General features: G+C 58.1%; 1 protein-coding gene across 6 annotated transcripts in view; it reads left to right on the top strand.

Moving 5' to 3' along the window:
- Positions 1-24,255, top strand: part of CALN1 (calneuron 1) — a 149,936-nt gene that overhangs the window by 15,406 nt on the left and 110,275 nt on the right. For 2 of the 6 annotated variants that reach the window (XM_039562909.1, XM_039562910.1), the window contains exon 2: positions 3,464-3,658. In XM_039562909.1, the coding sequence (XP_039418843.1) occupies positions 3,537-3,658 (122 nt within the window). In that variant the 5' untranslated portion in view covers positions 3,464-3,536. Of the gene's footprint in view, positions 1-3,463; positions 3,659-11,879; positions 12,174-13,220; positions 13,764-14,541; positions 14,642-15,558; positions 15,584-24,255 lie in introns of those variants that run through there. The other 4 variants (XM_039562911.1, XM_010409782.3, XM_010409780.4 and 1 more) reach the window with 4 other exon arrangements.

Below are 24,255 nucleotides of genomic sequence, written 5' to 3' on the forward strand. Positions count from 1 at the left end.
CTGCCGCTGGAGAGGAAAGAAATCGCTGTCACCCCAGCTTGGCCCCAGCCCCAGCCCTGCTCCGTGCCTGTGTTTGTGCTCCTCCTGCCTCTCTCCAGCAGCACATTTTGGAGACAGGTGTCACCCGAACGCCGTGGAGGGATGTGCCGAGCTGAGAGCTGCTCCTGCGTCACCGTGCGGAGCTGGCTCCGGAGCGGCCGCATCCTTCCATTGGCACCGAGAGCGAGGAGAAGGGGGACAGGGAACCCAGGGCCAGCAGGTGCTGGGCCAGCAAGGGGGCTGGGTGGAAAATGCCTTCCCAATTAACTCTTTCAGTGACACAGCGGCCACCGAGGGTGGTGTGAGATGGGCTGGAGGCAAGGGCAGAGGAGGTGTCTTAGGCAGGGGGTTAAAAAGGGTTTCATTCTGTCTTCTCTTTGGTAATTTTTATTTTTAGGGTGGTTGTTCCTGATCTTCCACTCTCCCAGGGTGAGCACTGCTGGGGAAAGGTCCTCAGCAGTTCAGGGTGGTGTTTACCCAGCATGGAGCTCTTCCTAAAATCCCTGCCTTGGCATAAAGGTTGAGGCCACACCTTGAGGATGAGGCACCTCCAATCCTGTGTCCGGTTCTAGGCTTCTCCAAGGAAGACCCTGAGGGGCTGGAGCGTGTCCAGGGCAGGGAAGGGAGCTGGGAAGGGGCTGGAGCCCCAGGAGCGGCTGAGGGAGCTGGAAAGGGGCTCAGGCTGAAGCAAAGGAGGCTCGGGGGGCCCTTGTGGCTCTGCACAAGTCCCTGACAGGAGGGGGCAGCCGGGGGGGTCGGGCTGTGCTGCCAGGGAACAGGGCCAGGAGGAGAGGGAACGGCCTCAGGCTGGGCCAGGGGAGGCTCAGGGTGGGCAGCAGCAGGAATTTCCCCATGGAAAGGGTGCTCAGGCCTTGGCAGGGGCTGCCCAGGGAGGATTGGAGTGCCTATGCCTGGAGGTGCCCAAGGCCAGGCTGGAGGTGGCACTGAGTGCTCTGGGCTGGGGACAAGGTGGGCATCGGGCACAGCTTGGATTCGATGATCCAGAAGATCTTTTCCAGCCTCAGTGATGCTGGGATTGGAAGGTGGAGCCGAGCTGTCGCCAGCTGCACGAAACAGCCGGGCAGTCCCTGGGGAGAGCCGGGCACGGACGGGGATGGGGATTGGAGGCCCGGGGCCCAGGGGTGCCACGTTTCCTGTGGGGGGAGGTAACACAGGGACTGAGACAGCAGAGGGACGCCCTCCAGGAGGAGCCGCTGGCTGCTCCCTCCCGGGGCTGGCCCTGCTCAGACGGTCATTTCTGACCCGCCCCAGCATCTCGTGTCCCGCACCCTCGGGCACAGCGGTGAGCGCCGTTCCAGCACGGGGACGCTCGGGAACGCGGCTGGAGGCACAGCCGGAGGATGGGACAGGCCCTGCTGGGGCTGGGGTTGCGCTCCACCAGCACCACCGCCATCCGTGCGCCTGCAGGCGAGGGCCCTCCTGGGTTCCTCCCCCTTCTTTCACATCCTGTGCCAGGCAGGGACAGAAACGAAGGGAGTGACTTCCTGCTGCGCGTGGAATTCAGGAGGATTTAGGATGTATGGGAATCTCCTGAGCACAGATACCTCGTCCGGACAGGCTGTCACAAGGCTGGGTCCCCCAGGCGAGGAATCGATTCTTGGCCACTTGGCAGTAAAAAAGAAACATGTGGGGAGCGGGGGACTGGATGTGGGGTGGTTTCCCCATTTCTGCGCACTTCCCCTTCCCTCGTCCTTCAGGAGCAGTTGACAGCCTCGGGGTTATTCACTGCTCACCGCTGATTAATGGGCTGCTAATGGCATCACTTATTTCATTATCCCATCTGCAAGATCAGTCACTAGCCAGCAAAAAGGAAAGCCCATTTCTTACTGGCATTTAGTGGTTGGCTGTCGGGGTAAAGTGCAAGGTTCACATTTAAGAAGAGGAGCAAGAAGAAAATTTCCTTTCAGGAAGAAAATTTGCGCTGGAAGTCATCTGTAAGTCTGTGTTACCCAAAGAGTGGAGCTCAGATATCAGAGGAGGTGTTGCAAAGCACAGGGATAAGGGAGGTAGCCCAAAAAATGTAAGGACTGTATCAAGAAGGTGCCCTCAGAGGGCTGGAATAACAGTGCTGTGAGTAATAATAATAATTATAATGAATAATAATTATTATAATTAATAATAATACACCTTGGAAGTCTGGGTCAGAGCTCAGGGGCTTGAGGTGTTGTGCAATTGCAGGCAAAGAAATTGTTGCTTCCAATTCTCCTTCCACACAAAGGGAGAGCGAGGCCAGCTGGCGAGTGACAGATGGGCAGGGAACAGCACAGAGGGGACAGCCAGGGCACGGCCCGGGGCGCCGGCAGGACCGGGGCTGGCACGGAGCCGCTGTCGGGAAGGACAGCGAGGGGCAGGTGTGGGGCACCCGGGGCCACCGGGGCCAGCAAAGGGCGAGGAATAAAGGGCCTGTTACAGCACAGTGAGAGCCTGGCTGAAGGGCCAGAGAATCATGGAATATCCTGAGCTGCAAGGATCCACAAGGATCGTGGAAGTCCAGCTCCCGGCCCTGTGCAGGACAGTCCCTAAACCACACCAAGTGCCTGTGAGCGTTGTTCAAACGCTCCTTGCCTCACAGGGTGATGCCCCAGAGGGAATGGGGACGGGGGGCAGCCAGGTCTGAGCCACGAGGGACCCTGGCATGGCCACACTGGGAGGAAGCAGAGCTGTGGCTGCGGGGTGGCAATGGCAGCAGGGCCCTGTGGGGACGGGCAGGAGCTCGGTGATAGCACAGAGGGGATGGTCAGGCTTGGAGGGTTTGTGTGTCACACCTGGAGGAGTGGCACTCCCTGAGGGGACACCCCGGGGGTCCCTGTGGTGCCCTGCAGGGACACCTGGCACGGGCACGGGCGGCCGCGGCCCCTCCTCCTGTGCCCGCACATCCCGGGAGCGCGGGCGGCGACCAGCCCCTGCCGGTGGCACCTCGTGGCACAGAGGTGGGGACGCTGCAGGGACCCCGAGCGAAGCGCTCCAGGCCGGCACTGGCGGCACTGGTGGCAATGGGCTCCTGCCCGGGGTGGGGCTCCTGGAAGCCCGCGTGGATGTTTGGAGGAGCCTTTCCAAGGAATGCCTGGGGAAGCTGCAGGTCTGTGCTGTCCCGGCCCCGGCTCTTCCATCCGCTCCGTGCCAGCTCTGCACTGCCAGCGCACGGGCACACGGCCGGTGCCCCCAGCAGGAGCGGGACTGTGTCCCAGAGCACGCCATTCCCGAGGCACTGCGCATTCCCTGCAAACCCCGCTTTTATCGGGAATGAACATCTGTTCCAGATGTGGCCGCGCGGCGCCGGCGCTGCCGCGCTTCTGCCATTGTTGTCCCGCTCCCCGGCTGGCATGAATTATTGAGGGGCTGAGTTAAATAAATGATGAGCCCCGCCGTGCGTGCTGAAGTTTGTGTCGCTCCTCGCCCGCAGAGTCGCACTCCGGGCTCGCCTGTGCCCATGATGAGCTCGCCCAGCGCCCGGGCCGCGCCGACTCGCCTGCCTGATGGGGCTGATCCAGGAGCCGGCCGAGGGGCAGCCCAAGCATGAAGGAGGCCGCGGGGATGAGGCTCCCGGCGAGAAGGAGGAGCCGCCGCAGCGGAGCAGGCAACCAGAGTTCCCCTCCTGGCAAGTGCTTTTCTCCTCCCCGCTCCCTTCCCGGCCGGGCGAGGGAGGGAGGGAGGGACGCTCCTCTCCCGGGGGTGGGCGCTGGGGACACCGCGTGTGCGGGGAGGATCCCTGGGCCAAACCCCGGCGCAGAACCGCACCCCAGGCAGCGCTGAAGGCGGACAAACCCTCAGCATCTCCCGGGAGGGCGGAGGGGCTCTGGGCTGGAGCCCAAGGTGGGTCCAAAGCGAGCCAGCCCCTCCTCTCCTGCTGCCTCGCGCCTGGGAAGTCCGAGTGGAATTTTGGAAGCCTGGTAGCCTTGGAAATTGATTTTCTTTTTATTACTTTTCTTTCCTCACCATTTTGAAAAATGGCTTGACTCACAGTTGCATGAGGCTGTGGGGACTCACCGCAGACCATCTGTTTCAGCTGTTAACAGTCATTAATTCTTTCGTATTTTTTGCTACTTTCGAGACACTTTGGGGAAAAAAAAATATGTTCTGGATGGCACTGGAGGAGTTCAAAGTCACTAACGCTTTTTTCTCAGAGAAACAATATGCCGTGGATGCAGTTGTTCTAAAAGAAATACATTTTTATTGGCTTTCTAAACGGGGGATCAGTCTCCTGCGGCCATGCAGGAGGAGGACACGGTGTTTATCTCCTTTTCGCCATGTATTTGGCTCATACCTGCACTGCAGCCCATGGGCTGAGGAGGGTTTTTCTGGGTTGAATCTATTGCAGAAAGGCTTTCATTAAAAAAACAGTGAGATTTTCTCTTAAGCCGCTGCATTCCTGGGCCCAGGCACTCGGTGATTAACTCAGCCGGATTGTCCCCGGTCCTGCTCAGGCGCTGGGAAACGCCCCCACTGCTGGGACAGGAGCTCCCAGCTCACGGCTCCGGGCTGTGGATGGGGAGCTGGGGCATCTGGCCTGGGAAATAATGGAACAAACCCATCCTGTGGTCACTGTTCCCCCCAGCCTGGGCACATCCGTCCTCCTGCCTCGCCCCTGGCGTTCCCTGAGCCAGCTCTGCCAGGGGGGCTGTTCCCGAGCCCCTGGCCAGGGAATCCAGCTCTCCAGGGCTTCAGCCGAGGTGTGTTCCCCGCCTGCTCCATCAGTGGCTTCATCCAGGACTTGGGATGCCCCCCTGGGCTTCACCCCAAAGTCCCCCTGGAGGTTTCCCTGTGGTTCATGGAAAGTTTTAGATGTGCAATGCAAAAACCTTCCTTGACTTTTGCAGGGAGGGACAGGACCCAGGGAATGGCTTCCCACTGCCAGAGGGCAGGGCTGGATGGGATATGGGGAAGGAATTGTTCCCTGGGAGGGTGGGCAGGCCCTGGCACAGGGTGCCCAGAGCAGCTGTGGCTGCCCCTGGATCCCTGGCAGTGCCCAAGGCCAGGCTGGACATTGGGGCTGGGAGCAGCCTGGGACAGTGGGAGGTGTCCCTGCCCATGGCAGGGGTGGCACTGGATGGGCTTCAAGGTTCCTTCCGACCCAACCCATTCTGGGATTCTCTGATTCCATGATTTAAGGAAATGGAAGAAGAAGGTGCAGTACCTTGGGAACACCAGCTCCTCCAGGGATGCCAAGTCCTTTGTGCCACCACGGAGCTGTGGGGTGGAGAGGGCAGAGCAGAGAGCTCCGGGCTCGTGGCTGAGCTGCTTTGGGCCCTGCACCTGTGCCAGGAGGTGAAACATGGCCAGGAGCCTCCAAAGCTGCTCCTGGGGCTGCTGGGGGGGAATGCAGAGCGGGGATGGCCCTGCCCTGCCAGTGACACCTGGGGGTGACAGCCAGCAGCCGTGGAGCACTTCCAGCCTTCCATTAGGACTGCGGCTCTCAGAGAATGACAAATGCGGCTGGAAGAGGCTCCCTGGAGCTGGCCAAGGAGCCCTGCCCGGGGCTGGCTGGGGGAGCAGCTCCTTGGCAGCGGCTCTGGGGCCGTGCTGAGGCTGAGCCCAGGCACGAGGGACACGTGGGGACAGGGGGTGGCACAGGGTGGCAAACCCCAGCCATCGCCACGGGGTAAAGCAAAGAGCCCATAGGACGTGCCCTGAGAGCTCAGCCCGGGTCTGTGTGACCCCACATTCCAGGGATGGATTGGAGCCACCTCCTGACCTTCTCCAGGACATCCCTGGGTCTCTGGTCTCGTTCCTGAGCCGGGGCTGTGCCCTGGGTGCTGGAGGACAGCCAGGTCGTGCTTGCCAGCAGAAGGTGCAGGAATTCACATCTGGAGCCTTGGAGACGTTTGGGGCCTGTGTGGTTTTCATTTGAGGCCTTTCCGCTCTCCATTGACTTAATTAAAATTAAAAAAAAAAAAAAAAAGAAGCAGGCAGGATTGGGCGCTTTTTTTCCCCCTTTTTTTTTCTGGTCAGATGCCTGGCTCGGAGTGCTACAGAGCCAATTTTCATTTTGAAATTTCCTTTCATTTTAAAGCTCCCCACAAGAATTTGGAGCTGCAAACCGAAATGAGGAGGTGTCAGGCTTCACAAACCAACCCAACCCCAAACCTATTCATTAACTCAAAAAGCATCTTATGTTTTGTCAATTTTCTGGGAAAAAATTAACTTTGGGGTTTTTTTTCAAATAAAAACACTGCTTTTTTAAAAAAATAACTGAATTAAGCAGAAATACTCCTCATGTTTTGCTGCAGTGGGGGAGAAATGGGGGTTGGCTCTTGGATGAGGGCTGCTCTCCCCTTTGCCCTCCCTGCTGCCAGCCTGTGCCATGGGACAGAGAATTTCTGGGGCATGGGTGGGGATTTGCAGCTTTGATAAAGATGATTTGAGATCCTGGGGCCCCCATTAGTTCCTGATGGCCCAACATTTGTTGCTTTTCCCTGCATCCATCTCCGCCTCCTCCTCCTCTCTCCAGGAGCTCAGACCTCGGTGCACCCCGAGACCCCACAGGGCGCAGCCTGAAAATCCCTCCCCACTCCCAGTTCAGTGAGCAAAGGGAAGGAGATCTGTGCCCAGCAGGAAATTTGCCCATTAACACCCCAGACACCAAAGTCTCAATGGAGCTCTTCCCCCTGAAGCAGCTCAGATGCCTCTCCCTGATGGGAAGGCTAAAAATAAGCACATTCTCCACAAACAGCTTAAAGATGTTGAAAAGGAAAAGCAACAAAGGCTGGAGAATGGGTGAGTCACGAAATTACAGGGCTATCTTTCGAAGAGCAAAACAAAACACGCGGAGCCCCCCAGCCCTGGCTGCTGAAATCGTCGGGAATTTGGGGCTGGCTTGGGGCTCTCTGCCCTTTGCAGGCACTCGGCTGAGCCTTGTGGGCTCCGGAGGGGGGAACCTTCCCCAGTTCTGCTCCAGCAGTGCCAGAGCCTCCCTGTCTGAACGACGAGAGGAGCCCCAGCAGCGGGGACAGGAGGTGCTGTTCTCTCCTGCGTGGGCATTGCTGGAGGGGTTTTTTGGGATAACCCCCCTCACACGAGCTCCCGGGATGAGGAGCCTTCCTGCAAGAGGCGTAGGCCAAAATTCCTGTCCACAGAGTATCCCCTGGCCCCAGGGGAGCCTCAAGTGTTTGGAGTCTCAGCTGGGAGCAAGATCTCTGTGGGTGCCAATGCTGTCAGTACCTTGAGCTGGGTGAGATAAAACGATTAAAAGGAACTCTCCGTTTGGGATTTTCCCCCCTCCCTCAAGGTCTCCTTTCGATGAGCTCCACCAGGGTGGGCTCTGTTGCAAAGCTGCAGCTTTTTTAGCATTTGCAGATGAGCTTGAATCAAAACGCTGGCATTTGAGGCAGCAGGAGAGGGGCTGGCCCGGTGCCAAACCTGTGCCTACATCTGATGTTTGCAGCCAGCCCCAGGCTCTGGAGCAGGCTGGAATGAGCCCTTGGATCCGGGCAGGTGGCGGGGCTGGGGATGCCGATGTGCTGGTGCTGCTGCACCCAGCCTCGCTGCCGGGGCGTGGGACACCCTACTCGGGGTCTGGGGGGGCTGCAGGGTGCCCCTTTCTGCCCATCACTGAACCCCAGGACGGTTGGGTTGGAAAGGACCTTAAAGGGATCCAGTGCCACCGCTGTCACGGGAACACATTCCACTGTCCCAGGTTGTCCAAGCCCCAATGCCCAACCTGGCCTTGGGCACTGCCAGGGATCCAGGGGCAGCCCCAGCTGCTCTGTGTCAGGGCTTCACCACCTTCACATCACCCTCAGCACCCTCATCCGTCCTTTTTGTGGCTGAAGGAGGGGACAAAGGCGGGCAGTGCCAGGCTGGGCTGTGTGAGAGCCTGGCCCATGTCCCCAGCCCGCTGTGGCACCGCTGGCTCGCTCCCGGCCCAAAGAACCTCTTGATCCATAAATCCATAGCCCAGGCTGGCAGCTCCAATAAGAGCTGTGCCCAAGGATCATCAATCCTGGAGCAGAGCTCGCTCAGCAGTGATTTAATCTCAATATTCCACTCTGAAATGCGCTAATTAAACTCCAGGAGAAAGCATCCAGTGCAGGAGCGAGGTGGAGGAAAAGGAAAAATAAAAGTTTCTCCTGGAATAATTCAGCACCATTAAAACACAAAAATCCAGGCTAGGGAGCAATTGTACTCCTTCCACCAAGTGTTTCAGCAGAAATAATGGGATAGGATTAAGCAATACTGAGAATGTGGGCTGCGAGTTGGAAACCTCTCCCACTTGGGAGATCTGTGAGGCCGTGAAAGGCTCCTGAGCCCTCTGCGGGGAGGGGGACAGTGGCTGCTTCCCAGGACATTCCAAAGGGGAGTGGGCAGAGCCCCCCTGCCCAGCCCTGGGGGGAAGGAAGGATTGCAGAGCTGTCCCCTCCAATGGCCTTCCTGATTTTCCAGGCTTTTCATTCATCCCTACCTGAGCAAAGCCCTTTAATCCCACCGAGGACTTTCCCCTCTGAGGGACCTGGCAGTTTGGCCCTCCAGGCCTCCCATTCGGCTGAAAGGGATGCTTTGCAGCCACCCAGCTCTCCCGGAGCCGTAGCCGGGCTTGCCCTGCCTCCCCTTGGACACCCAATTTATTGCTGCCGGACCCGCGGCGCTCTCGCCCCACGCCGGGCTCCAGACCCCAAACACGGACCCTGCCCTGCCTCGGGGGCTTTGCTCCCCACCCCCGAGCTGGGGGACCCCACGGAACGGGCCTGCCTGGAGTGAGCGGCTCGATGGCAAATGACACCAAGGGCTGATCCCTGGAGGGTGTCCCCGGGCAGGGCTGGTCCCCGGCAGGTGTCCCAGGGCAGGGCTGATCCCTGGAGGGTGTCCCCGGGCAGGGCTGATCCCTGGCGGGTGTCCCCGGGCAGGGCTGATCCCCCACGGGTGTCCCCGGGCAGGGCTGATCCCCCACGGGTGTCCCTGGGCAGGGCTGATCCCTGGCGGGTGTCCCTGGGCAGGGCTGGTCCCTGGCGGGTGTCCCTGGGCAGGGCTGATCCCTGGAGGGTGTCCACGGGCAGGGCTGATCCCTGGAGGGTGTCCCCGGGCAGGGCTGATCCCCCACGGGTGTCCCTGGGCAGGGCTGATCCCTGGAGGGTGTCCCTGGGCAGGGCTGATCCCCCACGGGTGTCCCCGGGCAGGGATGACCGCAGCCCGCCCTGCTGCCGCCGTGTGCTCGGTCACGCTGGGGTTTTACTGTCCCCGCCTGTATCGTTTCCAGGAGCACAATCCAAACATCCTGAGGGTGATTCCCGAGGAAGCCCCATCCTTCTGGAGAGCTCCATCCCAGCTCTGTCCCTCTGCCACCCCCGGCCCCGGAGATGCCCAGGACGCCTTAAAACCAGAGGGTTTGCAGTGATCAGCTCTGTATTCTAACAAAGAACAAAGGGGAAAGAGCCGTGGGCTGCTCTTATTGATGTGGATACAACCTGGAGATATTCTGGATCTATTCGGGGATTAATGAGGACTCGTCCTTTCACTATTTTTGATAATAAATACATCAGCCTGCTGGATTTTCCAGCTGCTGTTCTCAGCCATGAAGGTTGGAACCTTTCTGGTTCATGTTTTCCAGAGCTGAAGGGAAGGAAATTAGCTAAAGGCAGGGAATAACAATCCCAAATGAGGGGGCTTGCCCCCATTTACTCACACAGGCAGCCCAGATGGAGATGAGGGAGCTGCAGGTGAAAGTTTCCTCATGGATCAAGGGAAGAAATAGGAGTGAAAATAAAAGGACGAGGAGACTGACCTGCATCTCATTCTGATGGAACAACATTTGGTGCCATCACTCACCTTCCACTGCTGGTGCTGAGGGCCTTGCTCCTGGAGCAGGGATTCTCTTCTCACTGAGCACAGGAATGCCAATAACTTCATAAAAATGGTAAAGCTGCGGGATGTAGCCCAGCCCTGGTGGTTTCTAAGGGACTTGGAGCATGGCTCAATTCCTGAATCTCTGTGCAGGCAATGTCCAGGCACTGGGAGAAGGGCAGTGGGATGCAGAAATCCCCCCCTGGGGCAGGACAGCTGAGCTGGTGGAGCAAAAAGGGTTGAATATCATTGGAGATGGGGTTTACAGTTTGCATAGGGAGCAGAGAAAGCCAAAATCCCTCTGCCCCCGGGTCCTGAGCTGCAGATCATGTTCCTTCTGATCCCAGGAAAATCCCAGCACGGGGAACACGGTGACCCACGAGGCTGAAGGGAAGGAGACAGGAAGGATTTTATATCAGAAAAGTACAAGGGAGACAAGATGTGAATTAAACACCTTTGAGCCCTAAAACCGACACTCTGCAGGCTTTGTCTGATGCTCACACGGCTGTGGGAGTGTTGCTGGAGATGACGGGTGTCTCTCCAGGCTGTTTTCCAGATCCAATTGAGGCAATTTTAGCTGTGTTGGGCTCCCATCAGAGCCTCTCCTGCAGTCAGCTGCTCTCCCCAGCACAACATCTCTGCTTGCTTTCAGCCCAAATTGGTTTCACTTAAACTTCCCCCCACTGGAAACGTCCTGGCCCAGCTGTCCCTGAGGGGTCAGGGCTTTGCTGGTGGCAGGCAGTGATCCAAGGGCTGTGTGCCTCAGGAGCATTCCAAAAGGGAGCTGGGAAGCCAAGCGAGCTCCACCAAGTGCTGGTACCAGGCTGAAGGTGACTGCAGCAGGGAAGGAAAGGGATCTGCTGGCTGTGGGGGGGATTCAGCCGGGGAAGGGAGCTCCTTCAGGCACTGCCTCTTTCCCAGGGCAGAAATCCGGGGCTCCCTGGAGTGGCCAGATCAGCGATGTGGATCTCCCTGCTCTGCTCCTCTGCCTCCAGCATCCCGTGGGGGTTGGCCTGGCTTGGGGGCCCTGGGTTTGGGGAGAGCACAGTTTGTGCACACAGAGCACAGGAGACACCTGCAGATGTGGATTCTTCTCCACTGCTGCTGCCCAAGAAGTCCAAGACCATTCTGGACAATATCAGCAATGGTGGGGCCAGCAGGACCAGGGCAGTGAGGGCAGGGATTGTCCCCTGTGCTGGCACTGCCAGGGCACCTCCAGTCCTGTGTCCAGTTCTGGGCCCTCAGGACAACACAGACCCTGAGGGGCTGGAGCGTGTCCAGGGCAGGGAAGGGAGCTGGGAAGGGGCTGGAGCCCCAGGAGCGGCTGAGGGAGCTGGAAAGGGGCTCAGGCTGGAGCAAAGGAGGCTCAGGGGGGACCTTGTGGCTCTGCACAAGTCCCTGACAGGAGGGGGCAGCCGGGGGGGTCGGGCTGTGCTGCCAGGGAACAGGGCCAGGAGGAGAGGGAACAGCCTCAGGCTGGGCCAGGGGAGGCTCAGGGTGGATTTTGGGGAAATTTCCCCATGGAAAGGGTGCTCAGGCATTGGAAGGAGCTGCCCAGGGAGGACTGGAGTGCCCATCCCTGGAGGGATGGACGTGGCACGTGGGGACATGGGTCAGTGGTGGGCTTGGCAGTGCCGGGGCAGTGACTGGACCTGGTCCTGGAGGTCTTTTCCAACCAAAGGTTCTGTGCTCCTGCAAAAGGAACTGGCAGCTTAACCCCCCTCCCTGCCGAAAGGAGACCCGGAGACACAACTTCCTGAGGGGCTCGGCCCCACAGGAGCGGTTCCCTCCCGGCGCTGGGTTTATCGGGGCCGTGCCCTTCCCGGCCCGGGGGGGGCTGGGGCGGCGGGCCCGGAGCCTGTCCCTGCGCTCCGCATCACCGGCTGGGCTGGAGGATGGGGAGGAGGGGGAGGCGGCGGGGAGGCCCGGCGAGGAAGGGGTTAGCGGGGGCCGCGGCGCGGGGCTGGCGGCGGAGGGTGGTCCCTGGCCGGGCCGGGGGAGCGCGGCGCGGCGCGGCGGGGCTCGGGCTGCGCTCGGGGCTGCGGGGCCATGGGGCGCTGAGCCGGGGCTGCCGCGCCGCGCCGCTCTCCTCCTCCTCCTCCTCCAGCATCGCCTCATCTCGGTCCGGTTCTTCGCTTGTTTGATTTGATTTCATCCCTTTGCTCGATTTTTTTTTTTTATATTATTTTTTTCTCTCTCTCCGCCATCCTCACCGCCCAGATCTCTCTGTGCCTCCTCCCTCCATCCTCCTTTGAATTACTCGTCTGGGAGCGATCTGGAGGGGGGGGGGGACAGTGGAGCCGAGCAAACCTGTGGCGGAGGAGGCGGCTGGTGGAGAGGTGAGTGAGGAGGTGGCGAGGGATGGGGAGCTCGGGCTGCCCCCCGGCCGGGCGGGGAGGAGGGGAGGGCTCGCAGGGAGCCGGCTGCGCGCAGGCAGCGCCCTCCCCTCCCCGGCTCGGGGGCACCGCAGCTCCACGGGGAACCTGTTGGGGCTTCAGCCAGCCTTGCCAGCCGGGTCAGACGGGCCGGCAGCCGAGCGATGCCGGCGGGGGATCCGCGGGTGGTCGCGGGGGTGCGCGGGGGGGATGCTCGGGATGCTCATCCCCTCCTCCCCTCGGTACCCAGCCCCGCGGTGTGATGGATTCGCGGCTGTCCCCCCTCTCGGGCGGTGTGCGGCTGTGGGCGCTCACACGCGGGTTTGTGGAGTTGCCATGGAGCGGCACAACAGCACTTCGGCTGCCCAGAAAACCTTTTTTATTCATTTGCTGGCCCCCCGCTCGTCCGTAGCGCGGGTGATGTAATGAGAGCTCGGTGTCCCTGCGGTGTCCTGCTCCCGGGGAGCTGGACACGGGTGGAGATCCCAGATCCCAGGGCACAGGGAGCATCGGCCATCGGTTCGAACGGATGGGTCCTAATGGATCTGTCAAACCCAACAAATGCACTTGACGGAGGAATTTGGCCCCAAACACCTCCTGATGCCGCTGTCGGCAACCAAAAGGCTCCGAGCAGAGTCGTGCCCGTCCCCGGCTCGGAGCTGTGATGAGCCCAGCCCCGGCTGCTTTCTGCTGATTCAATCGCCAGGTTTAACACCTGATTTGCAGCGATCGCCTCCTGCTCGCCCCCTCGAGCAGCCCCGGGGCTGCAGTGGGGCGGGCCGAGCTGCCGGGCTGTGCCGGCTCCTGGGGGAGCCGCTTTCGGCTACTCAGCAGCTCCTCAGACCTTTCCCACCCACCAAGTTTCGCTTTTTTCCATGGAGCAGCTGCCCCCCCCTTAGCGCCGTGCCGCGCTCACCCGCGGGGCGCCTGGCGAGCTGTGTCCCCTCCCGGTGGCTTTGGGAGAGTGGTGAGTGGGAGAGTCCTCGGGATACGGATGGGCTGCGCCGGGACATGAGAGCGGGACGGGAGCTGCGGTGGGAGCGGCTCCCCGGGCTCTGGGTGCCGGAGGAGAGGTCTGTGATCCTGCGTGGCTCCAAGGGCTCGCTGGACTACAGGAGGAGCTTCCCGCAGCCTGAGAAATGGAATTTGCCCGCTGTTGAGCTGTAGAATAGCTGCACAAGGCCGGCGCTGGCACAGGACTGGAGCGCCCAGGGTGCTGGCATCACGTAGGCAGCTGCCACCGAAATGACACACTTGATTGAAGGCCAAAAGAACCCAATACGTAACTGCTGTGATTAAGCTCCATATGATGCCTCAGAGCAAGTAAAAACCCCTCCTTCGTCTCATCTTGCTTGTAACGAGACAGCCGTTGCAGGGCTCTCATTTGGGTCATGTTGTGGCTTTTGGGGGATTTTGGGGGGGTTGTTTTGGGTTGGGTTTTTTTTGCTTCTGGCTGTACACACCCATGACCTGCAGCAATCTGCACCCCCGCGATGCCCCCTGAGAGCCTGGGGCTGTAGGTGTGCTGCTAGCTGGGAATACAGATCCGAGCAGGTAAGAGCTCCCGATGCCGTTTCTTTACCAGGGAATATTCCAGCTGGCTCCCCGTGGGGAGGGAGAGGGTCTCTTGCACGCGCCCTTCCCCCTGGAGTGCATGTGTGGGACTTTATTCCCGGGAAGGGTTTGACGGGGTAGCTTCATCCTTTCAGTTCGGGGAGTCTCGGTGGATGCTCGGCTGTTTGCTCAGGGGATGCTCTGGACCTGTAGCCAGATCCTCTCTGCACTGCACCTGTGGGTAAAGGCTCTGCCCGGAGGGGTCTGCATGGCTCGGGGCAGAATCGCACCGGGAAGAGAGGGACCGCAGCCCGATCCTGCTCGGGGTGAAGCTTCCAGGGGGTCTCAGGGCTGCAGGGCTCTCCTGGGCAGGGTCTGTCCTGCAGGAGCTGCGTTCTGCTCCTGAGTTCCTCAGCAGTGTGCAGAGGTTCTCCCAACGCCTTCCCTTAAGTTCTCCGTGGGGCGGGGGTTTGGTCCTGGGAACAGGAGGATTTGGGCAGGGAACAGGAGCGCTTCGCAAGCAGCTCCCTGCCATCGAGCCCTGGCTTGCGAGGAGAAAAAACCCCAAACCAAACCAGAGCAAGAGTTGGCACAACGGGTGATTTAACCCGAATCTCCTTCCTCGCCTGCCTCAGCCGGGCGGGGAGCGGGGCTGAGCCTCCTGGCTCCATCACCACGCAGATTCTGTCCAATCGCAATGTGCTGGAGGGCTCTGCTGATGCAGCCGATCCCTTCCGTACCACGGCGGATCTGTAGCTGTAGATGGGTTTAGAAACAACATTTTGGTGGCTGCTTGTCCGGGCTTTCCTGCCCCAGCCCAGGCGCGTTTCAATGGCCGGTCCCGTGCGGCTCCCTCCGCCTCCAGGAAAGCTGCCCCTGTAAGTTCGATGCAATGCAAGCTTCTCGTTGTCTTTCTCTCGAAATGTCCTAATTTCTAAGCGAAATCATGGCTTGACCCATGAAACGAGGGTGCTGTGCATGTTTTTTCTTCCAGAGTTGTGGTAAACTGAGCAAAAAGCGCACTGAGAACTCCTTGGACTAGAAATGCCCTCCACCATCATTTTAGATTTGTGCTCATAGAACTTTTATTGATTTGGGATGAAATATGGCAGGCAACCTATGAGGAGATGCAAATTCAAACAGGCAGAGCCTTTTCAGAAAATGCTGGGAATGTCAGAAGGGTCTGAGAGCGTTCACTGTAGCCAGGTGCCTTCCCGAGGTAAATGGAGAGGGTTTTTGATGTTGTGTAAACAAGACCAAGTCAGTTTTATTCAGTTCAAACAGTCCCCAGCTAACGATGCGCTGGGAATCGATCCTATGGAGGAGCTTTGCAAGGCTGGGGAGGCTTTAATTGTGTTTTTAACCTGTGAATGTGGTTGGTATTAAAAGTGTGAGCCAGAAACTCCAGTAAATGCTGGGTATTATGCAATAGTTCTTGGGCTATCATGAAAAGAGGGCAATAGAAACAAACTGGTTTATAGGTCTGCTTTTAATTAACTGCAGCCTCCTTCGATAAAAGCACTAACATGTGAAAATGGTTCACAGAATAAAGACATTAAGCAGTGGCAATAAAAGCCACAGTCTGAATTCAGTCTGTTGAACCTGGAGCCCATGGGCAGGACCTGGAAAACGTAAAGAAATACAGTGGGTGGTTCTAAAAGTGCCCTCTCATTCCTTGAACTTAACATCAGCCTGTGGAGGCTTGCTGGGCATAACTGCGTTTGCATTTTTACAGCAGGAGAAAGGCAAACCTGAAACATCTGCACTGAATTCTGTCCCCGGGTCTGTCCCTGAACATCTGCACTGAATTCTGTCCCCAGGTGTGTCCCTGAACATCTGCACTGAACGCTGCCCTCGGGCCTGTCCCAGCTGGGGCTTCCAGGCCCCTTTTTGGACCTGGACCCTTCCTGGACCTCCCTTTTCCAGGCATCATCCAGCCATGTCACCTGGCTGGAGGGTTTGGATCCGTGTTGTTCCGTGCCTGGAGCGTTCCCTGTTGTGTGGGCAGCTCTGCAGGTTTGGTGGCTGTCCCTGGGTGGGGACACTGCCCAGTGGGGGTGGCAGGGCCCAGTGGGTTCATCTCTGAACCCCCAGCACTGAGCGATGCCTGGCGGAGCTGGGGGGAGGTGCAGGTTTGGGGCTCTCTGATCCATCCCTTTTCCTTACCCTCCTGTATTTCCAGGCCTTTTCCCGAAGTCCTTCCCGCGGTATCTGTAGGGGTTTGGATATTCAGGAGTGCAGGAGGGTTAAAATGGGGCTGCTTTGCCTTTGAACAGGCTGCGGGCAGTGGGGGTTTGCTGTGGTCCCCGGGTGTCCTGCAGGGTGCTGGGGTGGCTGGCACAGGTGACAGCACGTGCAGACAGACAGGTGACAGCGGGGAGAACGCTGGGTGCATATCATTTCCTTGGCATCTCTGTCTCCTGGATGCTGAGCTGTTAAACCAGAACGTGAGCCAGCCCCAGGAGCTGGAATTTGTTCAGTTGCGGGAATGGCTCCGCTGTTGTCCTGCACAAACCCAGTTCGGCTCCGTCCCTTCCCAGCCTCTGTTCCCTGGGTTTGTGCTCTCCCCCTGCCCAGGACCTGGTCCTGCGGGGGTCAGGGGGCAGAGCCTCCCGGAGTTAATGAGTTGTGCCTGACGAGGCTCTGTCCCCTCAGAGTGTGCAGAGACACCTCCGTGCCTCTGAGGGATTTCCCCTCCTGCCAAACCTTGGGCAAACAGAGGAGGAAGCCCCGGGCCAGGTGAGCCCTGCTGGGCTCCCAGCCTGTCCCAGCACAGGGAGCTGCAGGAGCTGCTGTGACCCCAGGGAAGTGTCCCGTGGGCAGGGTTTGGATACCTGCACTGTTTGTGCTGCTAATTAGCAAACGTCCCAAAGGGTGCACGGACACATCCAGAGGCTGCCAAGGATGTCACAGGAAAGTGTTCTTTGGGATCTGTTTATTCATTCAGCCCCAGAGACTCTGCCCTGACCCCTTTTAAAAGCAGTACTCGAGGAGAAAGGGCCTCTCTCCTTTTCCCCCTGAGTATCCCTGACCTCCTTGGGGCAGTGATTTCCCCTCTCAGCACATCAGCTCTTATGCAAATGAGATTCCAAAGCGCTGATCAGCCCTGCCAGGTATTAAGGTTGGGAACAGCCAGCCCGAGAGAAAATCCCAGGAAAACCAAGAAAATGAAGTCTCCGTAACTGTTTACAATTATCCAGAGCTGCTGTTCTCCTGGTGCTTCGGGAAGAGACATGGGAATCTCTCAGGGTCGAGCTGTTTATAGAGTGCTTGTGGGTTTCAGACCCCTGCCAGCATCAGATTTCTCTCGTACGTTCCCTTCAAATAAAGGCTGACATAAAAATAAGGACGCTGTAATTTGTGCCACCCCGAGAGCTCAGCGCTGCTCCAGCAGGAAATGATCCCTGGGGTTCTGGAACAGCTTTGCTGAGATCTTCCAGGGAGCAGGAGCTGGCAGGGAAAGCAGCACAGACTGACCCTGCTCTCCCTGACAGGATCTGGTGCCTGGGGAATTGAGGATGGCGAGGTTCTCCAGCACGGGCTGGGGCCAGGGAGTGCTCCGAGCTCTGCAGCCTCACAGCTCCGGGGCTTGGCCCTTGGGAAAGGCCCATTCCCAGCGACTGCTGGGTGTGGGGTCACCGGGATACTCCTGCCACAGGCAGGGGGTGGGGTAAAACAGCTGCTCCGAGGGGATGGATGGATGGACAGAGGGAGGGATGGATGGAGAGAGGGATGGACACACAGACCACCTTTGGCAGCAGTGCTGCAAGTCCTGTGTGTCCAAGGCAGCCGATGTTCCTGGTTTCTGCAGGAGTGGGGCCACTGGCACAACAGTCCCTGTGCCCTTTGTCCCCACAGCCCGTTCCCGGGTTAGTGACAACCAGCCTGGTGGCTCTGGACACCTCTGGCTGGGCCAGGTCTCCCTCTGGGTCTGTTCACCCTCTCCCGGCAGCCTGGGATCCTCTTTGGAAACCTGGATCCCCTTCAAGCTGGGCCACTGTGTCTGAGGACACTTTTCCAAAGAATCTGCTGGCCCTGGATGTTTGCAGGGGAAGTGCTGGGAGTGGATCTCGGTTGGAGTCTTACACCCCGATCCACCTCAGTTTGCATAAAATTGCTCCGGTGCTGGGGTTGCCCTCGTCCCTAACTCCCTTCTGCTCATTCCTGTGTGTTGGTGGCTCCAGCCCTCCCAGCTCCCAGGGAATTGTCTATAGGAACCATCAGCCACCGCTTTAAAAAATAACCCTCCCCAGATGTCCCAAAGCCTCCTTGAAAGAAGAGGTCTGGCAGAAGTCAGATTTATTGGGAGCAATTAATTGTCCTGCTAAGAGCCCTCAATGTTTTGGCATTTCATTAATAAGACGTAATCAACCACCAGGCTATTTGGAGTGTGTTACTCTGTCAAATCCGCTGTTAATTGTCACTATTTGATAGATTTCATGTTTATAATTACCCGTGTGTGACGCAGGGTGTGCTCTGAATAATCCATTGTGTATTGTTTTGTGAAGCAGGGCGCTGGGGGTGCCAGGAATCGCTGCTGCCTCCAGGGCTGATTCATGCCCAGCCAGGGGAGGGAACTGGACAGGAGGGAGTGAACAGAAGCTCCGAAAAGTCCCCTCCAGCCAGGCTCAGTGAGCAGACGCCCGGCAGCCGTGAGTGGAGGAGAAAAGGGTTCAGTAGAGCAGGGAGTGTGTTGGGGATGGTTACGGGGGCGAGGGTGCACCAGTGACATTTCCTCCTGCTTTGATGTGCTCCTCAGCTCTGCTCTGAACTCTGGGATATTTTTTTTCCTTGCTGTCAACAAGGACCTTGTTCTCAGCGTTCAGTTCTCAGTGATCTCGTGTTCTTGTACTCGGGGAAAAAAAATGAGCTGAGTATTCCAGAGAAAGGAAATTGGGATCTTTTAGTGTGTGAGCAGCCAGGACTGAAGGGTGGGGTCGGTGTGAGGGGCTGGGCAGGGGCGGGTGATGCTCCAAAGCCTCTCTGGCACCCCTGACCTGCCGTGGGTGCTCAGCTGAACCTGCTCTCCGTTGGTTTTGTCCATTCTCCCTCTCCTGAATGCTGGAGAAGCTGATTTCTGGGAAGGGGGGAAGGAGGAGCCCCCTCTCCATGCTGGCAGGGATTCCTGGCGGGCACTGGGTGGTCCTGGCTCCCCTGGCTCCATCCAGAACAGGATGCTCTGGGCCGGGAAAACAGGATGCAGTGGGCTGGGAGTGCTGTGGCAGCTCCAGCAGCTCCATCATCCTCCCCCAAGGGTGGCTTCTCCTGGGTTTGAAGGTCCAGGAGGAGCTCAGAGCCTCCAAAATGGGAAACAAACCATCAGCAGCCGTGGGTTTTCACCCTGTTACCTCCAACAGCGTCCTCCGAGGCACCGGGGCCTGGGGACGGGCTGGGTGTGTCCCTTCTGGTCAGGCAGGAGATGTCCCTCCTGGTCAGGCGTTTGTTCCAGGGGTTGATCACCTTTGCCATTAAAACTCTGCCTCAGTCCCCGCCGTGCAGGTCCCTTCAGCCTCCCACCACAGCCCCCTTCTGCCTGGAGACCTGAGACGGTTCCGTAGCCTGCGTCGGTTTTCTCTCCTAAACCCTCGTCCTCTCTGGAAAGGGCTTGTTTTGGGAAGCCCAGTGTGATGGACACCGTGGCTGTCCCTGGGGTCCTGCAGAGGAGCTCAGCCCACACGAGGCAATGGGAGGCTGGGATAAAAGTTTCATTCCCAAACTGATTTTTTCATGTTTCCAGGTGAATTATTAGAGGGGAGAAGAGATTGGAGACTTTGGAGACTTTCGTTGCATTGCTGGCTTTTTTTTTTTTTACTTTCTAGCATCAACTCAGAGGCTTTCCAAACCTGGAAGATGGAAATGTTTTACTAATCTTGGTTAAACACAACTGGGGGCAGCAGCAGCGATAGAAAGTGGGAGAGGGCAGCAAAAACCTGGGGATTTCTGGCTGCAGAGGGTGAGGATGAGTTTGGGAGCTGAGAGGAGCTGTGGTGAGGGGAAATGAGCTGTGCCGGCTCTGTAATCGGGCAGGTTAAGCCTGTTTGGGAGTGGAAAGGGTCTTTATCCCCTTGTGAGTGCTGCTCCTGCCCTGGGGACACACAAGGAGTTATCAGGTCCTTGCAGTCCTCCCTTCGAGCTGGGATCAGCCCCAGCCACGGTTCAAAAGCAACAAACAACAGCTCTGATTCCTCTGTCCCTCCGTGCTCTCACAAGTGCAGCTCCCAGGCAGAAATGTTGGATTTTATACCTCACCCGGCACCCTCAGCTCTCCCCTTGTGCCAGAACTCAAAGCAGCAGCAGTTGTTTAGAGACGTGGTGTCTTTTCAAGTGCGTCCTCTGCTTCTTCATTTCAAATTTACTGCAGGAGGTGGGAAAAGAACCCAGCACAAAACGCTCTGAAGCTCCAAGTGCTTTGTAGTCCCTGACTCTGGAAGTTTGTGGCTCCTGAGGTGCCGTCCATTACACGAGGCTATCACTCAGATCTTGTTTTCTGCCTTGCAGGGGACTTTTTTTCCTTCCCAGTTACACCTCAGAATGCTGCAAACCATCTGTCTGTGAAGTCCTTTTCCCCCAGTGATCGCCGTGGGGAGCTTTATTGTTGGTATCCCAGCCCAGGTCTGCATTTCCTGCCTGGATTAGAGGAACTCAATGAGGGTTATGCCAATAAATAATCAGATAGAGCCCAAATGCCGTGAAGGTGTGCCAAGGGCACTGGGGAGAGGAAGGGTTGGGACTGGGAATGTCCCTGGAGGTCAGTTTGAGCTTTACCTGTATCCCCACCAGCAGGGGTTCAGTGAATCCCACCTGTGGGGGTTCAGATCTCATGTTTGCAGCCCGTAAATCCTTGTAAAAGGGGTGGGATTTGTCTGGATGGATTCATTTGCTGAAAATATGTGTGAGGAAAGCCGGGTCTAACTTCTGATAAGCACCCAGGAAAGTGGGAGCCCTCCTGTGTCCCAGAAAAGCTTTCAGAGGAGCTTTAGGGCTCCCTGCACTCTCATCCTGGTGGCTGCAGCCCATCCTGAGGAGATCTGCCTCCCCAAACCTGCCCAGAGCGTTCAGCGCTCTGCAGGCTCGGCAGGGAGCCTCTGCTCTCTCCTCCTGTTTATAAATATCCCAAAATGTGCCTTCCCGTGGGTGTGGGGGTCTGAGATCAATAGAAATTGGGATCAATAGGCAGCCAACACAGCCTCCCTCCAGGACCGGCCTCCCCGGGAGGATCTATTTTAGGGCTTTCTTTTAAAAGCACCAGACTTTGTTTTTCCCCATCCCAAGGCTCCTTCCAAGGCCACTCCTCTTGGGTTTGTAGCACAGAACGAGCCTGAGCCTGCTCTGAGCCCGGGCTCTCCTCACACCCCTGAGCTGAGCCTGATTAAACCAGACCTGCGCACTTCATTGCTGCAGCTTCAACCTTCACACCTTGCCAAGCTCTGCATCCCCCGAGCTCCTCCCGGGGCCCTGCAGGCTCTGCCTTTGGAAGCTCGGGCTCAGATTGCGCTCGAGGTGCCAAGTTTGTGCACAAAGTAAATTAAAAAAGAAAAAATCTTTAAAGCTATTGTTAGCAGCAGGGAATGCAGGTGACAAGGGACAAAGTGACTCTTCCCAGCACAAGGATTTTGTCTTCCCTGAACTGTGCTGGCTGCAGAGCAGCCATGAGGATTTAGTCCAGCTCAGCCGCTCCCATGGCAGAGGTTAAGCCAGGCCTAACCACGACCCTCAGCTGTCCCAGCCTCCTTGGAGAGAGGGAAGCATGGGCAGCACCAGGGAAAAGGAGCAGAAGTCGCAAGGGAGCCTCGTTGGGAGGTGGGGGGTGACCCCTGGCTGGTGCCTCATGGAGGATCAGATAACCCTGGGGTCTCCCAGGTGGCACTCGGGGCTCTGTTTGCTCTGCTGTCCCCCTTGGCGTCCAGCTCAGATCACACAGGCTTCCTCCAAGGACAGCGGCAGCAGCTCAGCCCTGGGGAAAACGGGATCATTTCCTCCGGAGTCCCTGCTCTTCTCTGCTTTAGATGTTCAAATGTTGCTGTGCCCAGGGAGAAGCAACTTTAACACCTTCACTTCATTCGATGAATTTTTAAAGGCTTTAAAAGGGAGCTCAGGGACTTCCTAGCTCCTGTTCCAGTTTCCCCGGCCATCTGGTTGCTTCCTGGATTTTCAGTATATTCCTGTATTCTTTTCAGCCCTGGGAAAGGGCTGAGAGAACAAAGCTTGTGCTGGTGCTCCCCTCCTGTGTCCTTGACCCTCCATGGGGGGGGTGAGGTTCCCATTCCTCCAGCTCAGACTCTCTGCTCAGCCTCAGCCCCATCTGTGCTGGGAATCTCCATTTTATCCTCACCCCGCTTTTCCTCATCTCTGCCTGCTCTGTTTGGCACCACGAGGCTCAACATCCAGCGTGGGACCCTGCCCGCCCAGGGGGCTCACAGCCCCCGGGACCCACAGGGTTGCAGCCCCCTGGGGAAGGCAAACACAGGGTTCTGGCAGCTGGGACACCCAGGCAGTGCAAGGGACCTCGTGCCTTCCATGCCTGAGGCTGGAAAACCGGGATGGACTCCCCACAAAGGGCTCCTGGGCGTCCTTTGGGCTGCACACAGGAGAGAGGGGAACAAGGAGCCTCTTCTGAAGTGGTGACCACCAAGGGAGGTCCAAGATCAGTAGAAATTGGTCCCAGTTCCATCTCAGAGACGGATACTGGAGCTGAACCTTGGGTTTAATGGTTGTGTGGGGTTCTACAGGCTCTGTAAGCCTTTTTGGGAAGAGCAGCACAGGGGCTGGTGAGGGATGGGAACCACATACGTATGAGCAGTGTGGAGATGGCTTTTTATTTATCCTGATGGAACCTTACTCACAAAAATCTTCAAAATTCCACAAGCGTGGCTGTGCTGAGAGGCAGGAGCGAGGCTGGCAGTGCAGGACGGGGGTGGCACCCGATGGGAGCCTGGCACAGGGGCCAGAACCTGCCAGGGGACCACGGGGATGCGTCCAGACACGTGGTGAGGGGTTCTCTGAGGTGCCAGGGGGCCATTTCCACGCTCCTGGTGAGGGGTTCTCTGAGGTGCCAGGGGGACATTTCCACGCTCCTGGTGAGGGGTTCTCTGAGGTGCCAGGGGGACATTTCCATGCTCCTGGTGAGGGGTTCTCTGAGGTGCCAGGGGGCCATTTCCACGCTCCTGGTGAGGGGTTCTCTGAGGTGCCAGGGGGACATTTCCACGCTCCTGGTGAGGGGTTCTCTGAGGTGCCAGGGGGACATTTCCACGCTCCTGGTGAGGGGTTCTCTGAGGTGCCAGGGGGACATTTCCATGCTCCTGGTGAGGGGTTCTCTGAGGTGCCAGGGGGACATTTCCATGCTCCTGGTGAGGGGTTCTTTGAGGTGCCATGGGGCCATTTCCACGCTCCTGGTGAGGGGTTCTCTGAGGTGCCAGGGGGACATTTCCATACTCCTGGTGAGGGGTTCTCTGAGGTGCCAGGGGGACATTTCCATGCTCCTGGTGAGGGGTTCTCTGAGGTGCCAGGGGGACATTTCCATGCTCCTGGTGAGGGGTTCTTTGAGGTGCCATGGGGCCATTTCCACGCCCCTGGTGAGGGGTTCTCTGAGGCCCTTCTGGTTTGATGTCAATGTTTTCATGACATTTTCATGGTATTATTCAAGGAGATTTCACCGCTCCCAAATCCCCAAACTGCTTTTGGTTTGTGATTTTCCCGGTGGGAAATGTGTCTGTGGCGGAGAGCAAAGCTCCCAGCCCAGCTCCCTGCTCAGGGGCTGTTGGAGAGCTCTGGAAAAGGGGCAGGAGCCCCAGTCCCACCCAGAGGAGGGGCACACTGCTCAGATGGAACATTTGAATTGGTCAAACCGTGTCAGGACTCTGCCCCCGCCCCAGCAGCTGCTGCTGACTCAGTGCCAGGGCCAGCACGGGGGCATGGAGCTGATGGCACCGCTCCACTCCTGGCTTGGGTTTTCCAGGGTCTCACAGGGCACGGGAAGGAGCAGCCACAGGGAAGCTGGAGGTGTCTGTGCTTCTGACATGGGCATTTTGGCTGCGTTCAAAATGAATCCCAGAATGGCCTGGGTGGGAAGGACCCATCCAGTGCCACCCGTGCCGTGGCCAGCCACACCTCCCACTAGCCCAGGCTGCTCCAACCTGGCCTTGAGCACTTCCAGGGATGGCAATTCCAGCCTGGACCAGTCTGGCTGTGCCAGCACAGCCCTTTTTTCCCAGACAGGCATCGAGCACCTGCATATTCCCACGAAGCTTTTATGGATTCCAGCCTTGAGTGCTTTCCCACCCCGGTGCTTTCAGAGCCCTCCCACAGCCCGCCCCTCCTGGGCTCCTTTTTGCTGTTCCCCCCACCCCCCTTTTTGCTGTTTTCCCCCCCTTTTTGCTGTTTTGTCCCCTTTTTTGCTGCTTTCCCCCCCATTTTGCTGTTTCTCCCCCTTTTTGCTGCTTCCCCCCATTTTGCTGCTTCCCCCCCCCTTTTTGCTGTTTCCCCCCTCTTTTTG

The sequence above is a fragment of the Corvus cornix genome, chromosome 19, assembly GCF_000738735.6.
Source record: "Corvus cornix cornix isolate S_Up_H32 chromosome 19, ASM73873v5, whole genome shotgun sequence".
Lineage (NCBI taxonomy): Eukaryota > Metazoa > Chordata > Aves > Passeriformes > Corvidae > Corvus > Corvus cornix.